At 47.7% G+C, this 12,515-nt stretch overlaps 1 protein-coding gene across 6 annotated transcripts in view; it reads right to left on the bottom strand.

Moving 5' to 3' along the window:
- The window catches only part of dock3 (dedicator of cytokinesis 3), a 1,512,713-nt gene that overhangs the window by 339,279 nt on the left and 1,160,919 nt on the right, over nt 1-12,515 (bottom strand). For all 6 annotated transcript variants that reach the window (XM_086001262.1, XM_086001257.1, XM_086001258.1 and 3 more), the window contains 2 exons: nt 9,125-9,287; nt 4,761-4,867 (listed from right to left, as the gene is read on the bottom strand). In XM_086001262.1, the coding sequence (XP_085857388.1) occupies nt 4,761-4,867; nt 9,125-9,287 (270 nt within the window). The remainder of the gene's footprint in view (nt 1-4,760; nt 4,868-9,124; nt 9,288-12,515) is intronic.

Raw genomic sequence — 12,515 nt, 5'->3', positions numbered from 1 at the left:
AAAACTGCAGTCATCATCCCATTCGGCCTGTTTGAATTTCTGCGGATGCCGTTTGGATTGAAGAACGCTGCACAGGCTTTCCAGCGCTTGATGGACTCCGTGCTTCGGGACCTCAAGTTTCTATTCGTCTACCTCGACGACATCCTCATCGCCAGCCCTAATAAAGAGGAGCACATCTGCCATTTGCGCACCCTCTTTAGACGCCTCAGTCAACACGGCTTGATCATCAACCCGGCCAAGTGCCAGTTCGGCCTGCAGCAGATTGATTTCTTAGGCCATCGCATCACATCGGACGGCGCAATTCCCCTGCAAACGAAGGTGGAGGCAGTTACTTCGTTCCCGCGTCCGCAGACCGTCAAGGCCCTGCAGGAGTTCCTCGGGATGGTAAATTTTTATCACCGGTTCGTCCCTAATGCAGCTCTGCTCATGCAGCCCCTGTACGAGGCCCTCAAGGGCAAGTCCGGCAAGGATCCAATTAGCTGGACGGTCGACATGGACCGGGCGTTCGTCGACACAAAAGGCGCTTGAGCCAACGCAACCATGCTGGCGCACCCGCTGCCAGGTGCCACCATCGCCCTTACCACCGACACGTCAGACTACGCCATTGGCGCAGTGCAGGAATAGTGGGTGCATGGGACGTGGCAACCGCTGGCGTTTTTCAGCCGTCAACTACGGCGAAACGAAAGGAAGTACAGCACGCTCGACCGGGAGTTGTTGGCCCTTTTTCTGGCCATCCGCCATTTTCGGTTCTTGCTAGAGGGACGTCCGTTCACGGCTTTTGTGGACCATAAGCCACTAACGTTCGCTATGGCCAAGACCGTCGAACTGTGGTCAGCTCGGCAACAACGTCAGTTGACGTTTATCTCAGAATTCACCACTGACACTCAGCATGTGTCCGGTAAAGACAACCTGGTGGCGGATTGCCTCTCCCGCGCGACCGTTCATGCAGTCCAGCTCGGCATCGATTATGCCCTCATGGCTGCGGATCAAGCCTCGGATCCGGAAGTCCAATCTTACAGAACCAACCCCTCTAGCCTCCAAGCGGCCGACGTCAAATTCCATGCCGCGGGCACTACGCTACTCTGCGACGTCTCCGTAGGAGATCCTCGCCCTATCGAGCCTGTCGCCTAGTGCCGAAAAGTTTTTGACGCCATACACGGGTTGTCGCACCCTGGCATGAAGGCCTCGCAATGGCTGATGTCATCCAAATTCATGTGGCGGGGCATGCACATGGATGTTCGCGACTGGGCCAACACCTGCATGGTCTGCCAAAAGGCCAAGGTGCAGCGTCACGTCAAGGCTCCATTGGCCACTTTCGCTGTTCCGGAACGTACGTTTGATCATGTGCATGTGGACCTGGTGGGGCCACTTCCGCCTTCGCACGGGTTTACTCATCTTCTTACAATGGTGGACCGCACCACTCGATGGCCGGAGGCGGTTCCTTTGTCATCCACCACTTCCACAGACGTCGCCAGGGCATTCATCTCCTCTTGGGTCGCCCGTTTCGGGGTACCGGCGGACATCTCGTCTGATCGTGGGCCGCAGTTTTCTTCGGAGCTCTGGAACGCTGTGGCTCAGGAACTCGGCGTCAAGCTACATCGCACCACTGCCTACCATCCACAGGCGAACGGCCTGTGCGAACGATTCCACAGGTCGCTCAAGGACGCACTGCGAGCCAGCCTTCAAGGCGCGGGCTGGGTGGACAGGCTTCCATGGGTCCTTTTGGGTCTTCATACGGCGCCTAAAGAAGATCTTCAATCGTCCTCGGCGGAGCTCGTATATGGCCAGCCGCTACGCGTACCAGGGGATTTCCTTCCGACTCCAACAGAGCCATGGTCCGCATCCCAGCAGCTCATCAGCCACCAGGAGGCGGCCAGAAGTTTCGCTCCAGTGCCTACATCACATCACGGCTTGCAGAGCTCCCACGTCCCAGCTGAGCTGAAGAACGCTGACTATGTGTTTATCCGCTACGACGCTCATCGGGATCTGCTCAAACCCCCTTACACTGGTCCTTTCCGCGTGATAGAGCCGGGAGACAAATCTTTTTCGGTCGATGTCGGAGGTAAACCGGACCACATTTCGGTTGACCGGTTGAAGCCGGCTCACTTGGACCTTGACCGCCCAGTCGAGATCGCACAACCGCCGAAACATGGCCGACCGCCCACAGTCGCCGTGCCAGATCAAACGCAACCACCCGCCAGCTTGCCCGCTGTCCATCAGCTTCCACTTCAAGGCTACAGAAGTCGATCTGACAGGCTTGTCAGGCCTCCTCGCCGTTTTACTTCTGCTATTAAAGACAATTCTGGGGGGGGGGCGCATGTGGCGGAGCCACTAAGGGACTCTGATCAATTGTATATAATTCTCTTTAATAATATGTTAGCTACAGCCTGAGTCTGTATCTTTGTTTTCACTGTTTACATGTACAGCGCGCGATCACTTTAATAACGCGGGTAAACGAGATGACGTCACGCCATTCATCACGTGATCCCCCACCGGCGGGAAAAACGTGATGACGCCATGACGTCAGCCACGGGACCGCCCAAGCAGTCCTCGTGGAGCCTCCGAACTGACTAGACCTATATTTGATGTTCTCCTGTAGTTATCCGTTAAACTCTGTTAGTTTTCATTAAACCTCGTTTATTTGATCGCCTGAGTGGACCTGTCTTTTGGATAGGAACTAGACATTCCTACACCATCACATTTTTACGCAGTGATTTGTTATGATCTGGAATTCACTGCCTGAAGGGGTTGTGGAAGCAGATTCTATAGTAACTTTCAAAAGGGAATTGGATAAAAACTTTGCAGGAAAAAATTACAGGGAATGAGCAGGGAAGTGGGGGTAATAGCTCTTTCAGAGAGTCGGCATAGGCATGATGGGCCTCATTCTGTGCTGTGTGATATTGGCCCAGAAATTCGTGTCTCCACGGGTGAGTACGCATGGGGTACTCACCCGTAAGCCCAATGGAAGTGCCAGTTTCATGCATGCACTGCGCATGCGCGGGAAACCGGCACTTCCGTTCCGCTGAAAGAAGGGGTTGAGAGGTGGAACGCGTGCGCAGGAGAGGCAGGCGTGCGCATCGAACTTACGTTTTTTTTGCAGGTTTTCCCGGGAGGGTAAGTCTCCAGGAGTTACACTTTTAAAAAGCAGGCGCAAGGCCTGCTTTTTACAAGGTAAGTGGTGAATTAATTAAAATTAAAATATTTTTTCCACAGGCTTATTATTTTTAAATACTTTAAAGAAAGGTAAGTTTATTTTTAGCCCCGTTAGAAAACGTAATTATTTTTTTCAAAAATTTAAATTATTGTTTAAAATAGTTATTTCATGTAATTTATAGTTTATTTTAAAAATGTGATTTAAAAAAAACTTTATTTGAAGATTTAGTGATGTTTTGGGGCTTATAGTATTTATAGGTTTGACAGGTCTTCCTGTCACACTTATGAATGAAGCATTCCCTGCTGCCATTGGCTCTCCATGGCCCACGTGATCCCAGGGGATGCATCGAACTAACTGCGCCCCTGGGATATGCAAGCACTGCGTGCTGGCAGTTGGAGGAGGCCCAGGATCGGAATCCCTCGTGGGCCCACAGCTCAACGGCCAACACGGTAGGTAAGTGCAGGTCGGGGGCTTGCACCCGCGGGAAGCCCCCGACCCGAATTTCTGTGCCATTATGTTACTATGATCGATGGTAAGAGTACTGTACAAATACCACCTTGAATCCCCTAACACTGTCCAAACCAGACATTCAGGCTCTGATTAATTACATTTTCTTATACAACTTGTCATGCTGACACCCACTTTTTCTCCCTTCACTTCAGTGTATGGATTTATCAAGTGTGGCAATTACACCAGATACACAAGCGCATTCAACAGTGTTATTGAACTGATTAGTTCAAAATCGTTTGTCGCTGATTGTTGGATTTGTTTAAAAGCCGGTCACAGCAAATTAATGCTATCAGTGACAAAAGTAATCCACAGACAACAACTGTAGCATCTCCCAGGGTTCCCAATACTGGCAGCAGATATCAAACTGTGTTGTGCTTAATTTGTTACAGACACTGAATATTGACTCCTTGCATTAAAGGCCAGTGACAAAGGCTTTTCACTGTGAGGGCGGGGAAGAATCCAGTAGTTTGCACCCTACATCAACACCCCAACAGGATCACTGCAATACAAATCTGGATAAATTTCAACAGATGATACTTTCTTGGTCAAAGTCAAGTATGTCTGGTTGTGATGCAGATCACAGGGGGAGTGGGGGGGGGGGGGTGGGTGGCGGCGGCGTTACATTGGCACGTCATTAGGGGGAAGGTTGTTTGATTTTAGTAGATCACTATGGAGGGGTGAGGGGGGAATGTGTCTGTGATTCTAGAAGATCATTGGGCTTGGCGGGCTCTGTTTCTAGAATATCACTGGGGAGGGGGTCTGTGAGTCCAGAAGATTACTGGGTGAGGGGAACATCTGTGACTCAAAAAGATTGCAGCGTGTGTCTGTTACATCAGCAGTTTGCTGGAGGGAGTCGATGGCTCCAGCAGATTGCTGGAGGTGGGGAGGAGTAACTGGCACTAATAGCAGATTGCTGGGAGTATGCAAAACCAACAGGGTCTAGGCTGCAGCCCTTTGAAAGGGCCATTGAATGGGTCTGAATCTGAGCTGTGACAGAAGTGGTTGTTGACAGGATACTACACTTAAACTGATGTGCAACATTGCAAGAGGATCTGTTACATCTGCTAAGTGAATGAACAAAGAGGACCGTAATTACCTTGTAGACATACAGCTCATGGACATCATCTGAAAGTGTTGTACCATCGTCTCGCATTAGTGGTGTAAATGCAAAACCAAACAGCTTCTTTTCACCTTTGTCTTTTGCTAAACAAAAATTGGACATTGAAATTAGAACTGCGGATAAGAGGCAATGGGACATAGTTTTACATTATCTGTACTGTGAAACTGATCAGCCGCACCCATTTAACCCAGTCAGTAAACACCACTGTAGCCAGAACAGACACATTGGTGGCCTGGATTTTGTGTTAATAACAACAGTGAGGCTAACAGCGCTCACCGTTATTATGGAGTAAATCGGACGGCAACTTCTGGCATCCACACATGCGCATTTAAACACAGAAATCTGGAAGTTGCTGTCAGAGATACCCCGCTCCTCCACAGGGTGTGCTGTGGCAGTCCTCGCCGACAGACTCGGCACTGAAAGACATACAATGGTGTGAACTTGAGGTACTTGCCCACTCGGTCCCCACTAAAGATGCCATAAAAAGTTTGGGCTGGTGCATTTAGGAGTAAGTGAATTTTTAACAGCGTGATCAGTCATAATTACTGCCAAACAACCTCTCTGGCCCTGAAAATGTAATTTTGCAAGTGTGGAGTCTTATCTCTCTCTCTTAATCCCATCCATCTTTCCCAATCTTTATTTCACTTTCTATACATGATTTAAATCTAATTTATATTTTTTGGTTTGGACTCTGCGTGGCTCAGTGAGGATTCTTCAATTTGATTGGTTGAAGAGCCTTGCTGTTTCTTTGCCTGCTCACAGACACCACAGATCCCCTGTTGAGGGCGCCACGCTGAATCAGACACCGGATTAGAGCAAGTCTCTGCTCTAAAGCCCGCAAAAACTTTGAGGGCAGCTGTCAGCAAGGTGAATAGCAAGATCTGTTCCTTTGCCGCTGACCACAAAATCCAGGCCATTGGATGCAATTTTCTCCTGCGGGGCGATGAACGCCCCTCAAATTGTGGCAGCGTTTTATTATAGCGTCCGTGAGCAGATCTTTTGTGCTAGGGAAGGGAGCATCACATTATTATTCTGCAGTCAGAATACACGACTTTTGATAAAATAAATATTTTACTGGTGAACAGTCTCATCAGGAGTCCTACAATACTTTACCCAAGTGGCTATTCTTCATGTGTAAGCCTGGACAGTGAGTGCTTGCAGACTATTATAGTCTGGGGTGGGAGGCAATCAGAGATGTGCCTGATGCTACCCTCACCCAATGTCCACACACATGCATTTTCCAACAGGAGTAGGGTTGCCAAGTCTGGATGTATTCCTGGCGGTTACATCACATGACCTCCCGTCTCGAACTGCCTGGCCTTTTTCCCCATCTCCAATATTTTCAAAACTAAAAAACAAAAGTGTTCGAAGAAAATGAAAAAAAAATACACAATTTTATTATTGCTCCGATGAGTCTTCTCCTGGGTGGCTCATAGGAGATTAATCTTTAATTACTGGAGACTCCAGCACAACCCTGGAGCGTTGGCAACCCTAGACAGGAATCAATGGACGCCGATCGGGGGTGGGATGAGCTAGTAGTGGTGGTGAGGGTGAGCGGTGACCAGCAGCGGTGGTCCATGTGCTTTGAATGTGGAGTTCGGAGGAGAACTCCTGCTCCTCCCAGCCCCATATTCAGGTAAGTATATTTTAAAAACTTACCTTGTTGGTTGCAGTCTGCAGTGGTCCCTTTAAGGACCGCCTGGTAGGCCGCACGTAGAGCTGGTTTTCCTAAGTGCAGCCGGTGCCAGCGCCAGCTGCCTCAGGGCAAATCAATCTCCCAGTGGGGGCCTGAAACAGGCGGTAGGCCCCTTATTTGCGAAGGGCCTACCTTTAAGCGTGGGCACTGCATGCCGATTTTTTGGCCTTTACCAGTATGGCAGGTGATGCACTTCCTGCTCTAAATGGGAGGACACTTCCTGCCCGCCATATTGAAGGCTTAGGAGGCCATTTAACGCCCCAAAAAATGGATGCTGCAGGCAAATTTCTAGGCCTGGTTGATTTTTCCCTTCAGAAATTCAGTGGTGCTGAAGTAGTTAAATCAACCCAGACCAAACCAGGGATGGAAATGCAGACATTTCTTATCTGTATGGCTCAATACCACACTGCATTTTCTGACTGAGCCAAGCTCAGTTAAAATTAACACCACCGATGGCTCAGAGAATTTTCTGGGATGAGTTACTCAGCCAAGCTATCTAATGACCCTTTGCTGGAAGTGCACATATGTGGATGTTGAATGGCATCAGGATCAGACCTAGGTGTGATATCTCCAGTCAAGTAGCCTGGCTCAAACATGAATTTGGAAAGGCACCAAAGGGTAACTGGTACCCAGTGACTGGCATCCCAGTGAAGTAATCAATGCTTTACGGAAAAAAGTGAAGCAGGGAGGTGCAAATTGGTGAGGGAAAGGAAACAGCAATAGCAGCTTGGTTATAGCAGGATATTAAGCCATAATGACAGCTGCAGACACCCAGTGAGCTGAGCGGGTAAGGGTAAGCTCTGTCAGGTCTTATGTGTGCTGGTGGGAATAGACCCAAGAGCAGGGAAAGGTGTGGAAATGCTTTATCTCACCCATGGCCATTCTTTACATGGCAGCCTAGAAGGTTAGTGGTGGCAGGCTATTTGATTCCTTCCTCTGGTTCAGGATGGAGATCAGCTAACTCAGCACAAACTGGGAATCAAAGCCGGAATCTTCTGGTCAATATTGCTGAGTTACTTGCCACTGCAGAGACTTGAGCTCATAATCCAAGCTGAGGGAGTGCTGCACTGACAGAGGGGTCGTCTTTTGGATGAGACTTTAAACCAAGGCCCCGTCTGCCCTCTCAGGTGGATGTGAAAGATCACAAGGCACTATTTCGAAGAAGAGAAGGGGAGTTCTCCCCGGTGTCCTGGCTAATATTTATCCCTTAACCAACACCTATAAACAGATTATCTGGTTATTATCTCATTGCTGTCTGTGGGAGCTTGCTGTGGCTGGCGGGTTTCCTACATTACAACAGTGACTACACTTCAAAACTACTTTATTGGCTGTAAAGTGCTTTAGGGCATTCTGAGGTCATGAAAGGTACTATAGAAATGCAAGTCTTTCTTTTTTCTACAAACTGAACCTTCGGGGAGCTCTGGACAGCGTTCTAGGGTTAGTACAGAAAGGAAATGACTGCAGTCAAACAAGATTTTCTCACCAATGCACATCCCTGAATAAATACAGAATAATGGAAAATTGGGGTCAGTTATAGATGACTTTGGTCCTGTGTGAATTTTGAGCTTGTGTGCTCAGGGAAAGAGATCCATTAAACAAACAAAATCTTTGTTTATTCGACATATGCAGTTGGGTAACAATGAAGGACAGATCCCACACCTGTGATACAATCATTCACCTTTGTCCTGGTCCCTCAATCCCTCATAACCTCCTGGACAGGATATGGATGGAACCACCTCACCTCAATACACAACATCACAAGAGAAAAGCATGGAGTTAACGTTTGTGCGACTGTTCTTTGCTCCATGACAAAATAAATATGCAGAAACAGAAAGCACGTACTGAAATATTCTGTTTTAATGTATTTTCTCTCTTTCACTCCACAACTGGTCTTCCAGGAAAGACATTATCCAAGGCCACTTATGGTAAGCAGATAGTTCTCTTGTAGGGCTCCATCTAAAACCACTTTGAGATCAGTCAATAGGAAATGAGAAAAAGGGGCCTAGGATTTTTCCTGTGGAAAGGTGCTTGATGTCTGGCTGGTCCTTTCCCCCAGGAATGAAGCTGAGGTTGGGAACTTGGGTTGTAGATGACTCAGTGTATGAACCAGCGAGCTACCACTGCATTGCATAGCATTTTAGGGATTTGAGACATTTTGAAGCTGGCAGTTGGATACTGCATGGAAAAATGCCACAATTAATGGTTCCATACAAAAGCCTGTTACAGGAAACTCTCGATTTATCGGCACCCAAACAACTGGAAATCTCGGTTAACCGGCAAAATTCAGGAGTAGGTTCAGTTAAGTTTTTCTTCATATTAGTGGCCGTTTCTTGATTCTTGGCGGTGTAATCGGGGGTTCCTGCACTTGTTGCTGAGCAACAGGGACGCTTGGTTTATGGTCGGGCTTCTTGCACCTGTTGCTAAGCAACAGGGAAGCTTGGATCTGTGGCTGTGTACAGAGCTCTCGTACCTTTTAACAATAACTCTCTGTAATCCGGACTTTTTGATAAACCGGCACCACGGCGGTCCCGTCGGTGCCGGATAAAAAAGAGTTTCCTGTAGTATAGTACATTTAGCAGAAAACACTGAATGTGACCCTTTCAACAATTTTCTCTGTTTGAAGCCAAGACTTGGGAGTACTTACTGGAGCAGTGTCTGAACTCAAACCGTAGGTGCGAGCCCCTGAACTTGTCAACAGGGATGGGCAGTTTGACGATCTCACCCCAGCGTGGACTGTTGTTGTGATACATCACGAAGGAGCAATGTTCAGTTATAGAGGGCTCTCCGGAGCCAAGACTGATACAGTCCTGTCAATCACAAAGGGGCATGCTGAACACTCCACAGTTACTTGAACAATACTTGGCAATTTATCTTCTATAACAACATCATAATGAAGGAAGAGCAAATCTAAAGTGAGCCTGCCCAATAGTCCAATCCTCACAGGTACATCAATATTGACAGCCCCTCGAATCTTCTACGGTCTGGTTTGGAATGTGTATTTTAATCTGTGGACCACTTACACTTGAAAATATTCCTTTGTCTTTTATTGATCTTTTCTTTTGCAGAACGTCAGTCTGGCATCCCTCTATTCCAATCTACTCAAACTGCCTGAAACCCAACCTCAGAAGAGCATTCCATACTCCAGCAGCTCAACATTTCCACCATTGTTGTTTGCGTCCAATTACCCACTAACGGCAGTTTGTGCTGTAGGGCAACGTCTATTAGGAAGTGGACTGATACTGCCCAAACTCATTTCACATGGGACCTGTGCAGCCAAAGAGAGGAGACTTTCATCCCATCAGTCTGGGATGGATGTAACCCCAAGTGCCAGTCAAAGGGACAGTGTGCTAAACCACTGTACATCCAGTCCCTATCTGTGTGCGAGTGCCTGTGCTTACAACTGGTACTGATTGTGGTTCTAAAATCTAAAATACAGGCTTCAGTGTATTTAATCAGACCGATGTTTTAATCAATGAGAGGAATGTGTGAACCAGTGTGTATGCCCAGTCATAGTCAATCAGAAAATGTAGGCTGCAGCCAGGAATCGTATATAAGTAACAAGGGACACAAAACCTGATAAAGCACCAACTTGGTGCAGGGACATGAACAGAAATTTCAAGTCTATTCTAGTTGCCGTGTCAGCCGTTTTCTCTCCCTACACCTCTCCTAAAGGTGCTGACACTTCCACGGGCACCAACAGCTCTCAGGCATCTCACCCAAGCAGCTTTCCTCACATGATGGTGTTACACTTTAAATCAAAAATATTTATCTCAGTGCTAGCCTTCTCTTTTAATCTTACATAGAATTTACAGCACAGAAACAGGCCATTGGGCCCAACAGATCTATGCTAGTGTTTATGCTCCACACGAGCCTCCTCCCACCCTACTTCATCGAATCCTATCAGCATATCCTTCTATTCCTTTTTCCCTCATGTATTTATCTAGCTTCCCCTTAAATGCACCTATGACATTCACCTCAACTACTCTATGTGGTAGTGAGTTCCACATTTATACTACTCTCTGAGTAAGGAAGTTTCTCCTGAATTCCTTATTGGATTTGCTGAACTGAAGTGTGTAATTACTCTGTTTTCTCTGATTGTTCATGCTGGGGCTCATATATGAAAACTCCATTATTTTACAGTTAAATATCCACATTAAAATCTTTTAAACAGGCTGAGATGCTTTTAAGAATCAAACTCACAGTTATAAAGAATCAATAATATTCTTTATTTTTGTCTATTTCTGTTGACTTTTCTGAATATGTTTGTTTAAACTGTGATGCTGATTATATAATCAGACAACTTGCTTGAGGAGTTACTGCGTCCGACAGCATAAACAATCAAAATTAACATCAGTCAAGATACAGTACCTGACCCTGGGGTGCTTCATCTTCAGTTGTGTATGTTAATTCAGTTCTCTCACACTGACAAGCTCAATATATATTACTGTAATACTCTGTCAAGCATTAACTGAATAAACAAAACACATTCAATTTAAATCAGCTGTAATAGACAGAGAAAAAAAAACAAAGCAAAGGGACGTTAATGTTGAAGCGAATTGTCCGGTGATAGGGCAGAGCAGTTTCTTGGGCAATCCAAAATCTCTGCTTCCACTGCAATGAGCCGGCATGCTCTCTGACACCACCCCATCAGTGATATCTTTAACAGTTCGATTCCAAAATGGGCCCTGATGGTGAGGATTGTGTAAAATATTCAGTATGTGTGTTGATGGGGAACTAGATTAAAATATTGTTCTTTTTCCTCTTATACTTGGATTTTAATCCAGTCACAGTGATAACTTTCTCTTTCTGACAGCTCCTCGATCCCTAGGAACACCGAGGCCAATTGCAATTGTCACCTTGGCTGAGGTTAATAAACTCAGTACTGGCCTTCTTGTCTATATGGCTTATGCCTAGATTACTACAAAATTAAGGCCTAGAAATTGGGTATAGACCCGCTTGGGGCGTTAGAATTGGCGGAGCGCAAATTTTATAGCCAGACGCAACTTCTCGACACCTCGTACGATATTGGGTTGCAGCGCCCCAAAGGTGATTGAGGCGCGAGTTCAGGCATTACACGGGGCACCTAAGGCGCTAACATGCCGGTGCAACCCAATATCGGGGCGTCCAGCCGCAGCGCAGGTGCTCTCAATTACCCATGACCACGAGACTTCCAGGCGCCGGCCAGCTCTTAAAGGGGTGGGTCAGGCAGCTCCAGCATCCACAGTCTGCGCCTTGTAGGCTTGCAAATCGGCGCAGGCCCTTCTCTGGCGCAAAAAACTTAGAGCATATGGAGAGGGTGAGGCAGAGAGCAGAGCGCTTCACCAATAAGTCTCTGGAGGAATTGGTGGCCGCAGTGGAGCGCCGGCAAGATGTCCTCTACCCCGACAATGGCAGGAGGCCTCATCATAAGGACTACCAACGAGCTTGGAGGGATGTTTCTCAGAGGGTCAACTCCAGCAGCATGGCGACCAGGAGCCCTGTGCAGTGCAGGAAGAAATTCAACGACCTCACTCGGGTCGTGAGGGTGAGTGGAGTTAATGTAAACTTATGCATCCCTCCATTAGCACCTGACTTTATGGCTACAGGGTGCGCTATGCCCCACTGGCCATCTGTCAGCAAGCACCCATGGCCCTTTCTGGTCACACACATGCACATTTGACTCAGGGCATCATGTAAGGGCTGCATGGGGGGCATGAGATGATAACCCAGGGCATCATGTAAGGGCTGTTCCACCATGGGGGGCATGAGATCATAATTCAGGGCATCATGTAACATCACTTCCCGTCCTTTGCCCTGCAGGCCAAGCTGGCGAGAAACCGCAAGGAGCAGCTTCGCACCGGAGGAGGCCGTCCTCAACTGGACCCTCTGACGGATCTCGAGGAGAGAGTCCACCAGATTGTGGGAGGACGCCTGAGTGGTCCTGTCACCACTGCAGCTGCCGACCCCATTGTCCACAGCGATGGTAAGGTTCTCTACTATTACAGCTGTCACCTTCCAGTTGTTTCCCCCGCCAGCATGCTTTCTCAATGTGGAGC

The sequence above is a fragment of the Somniosus microcephalus genome, chromosome 11 (assembly GCF_052327205.1).
Source record: "Somniosus microcephalus isolate GS21.2 chromosome 11, FLI_Smic_1.0, whole genome shotgun sequence".
In the NCBI taxonomy this organism is placed as follows: domain Eukaryota; kingdom Metazoa; phylum Chordata; class Chondrichthyes; order Squaliformes; family Somniosidae; genus Somniosus; species Somniosus microcephalus.
The sequence above is the reverse complement of the archived record's forward strand: the minus strand, read 5'-3'. Positions and strand labels throughout refer to the sequence as shown.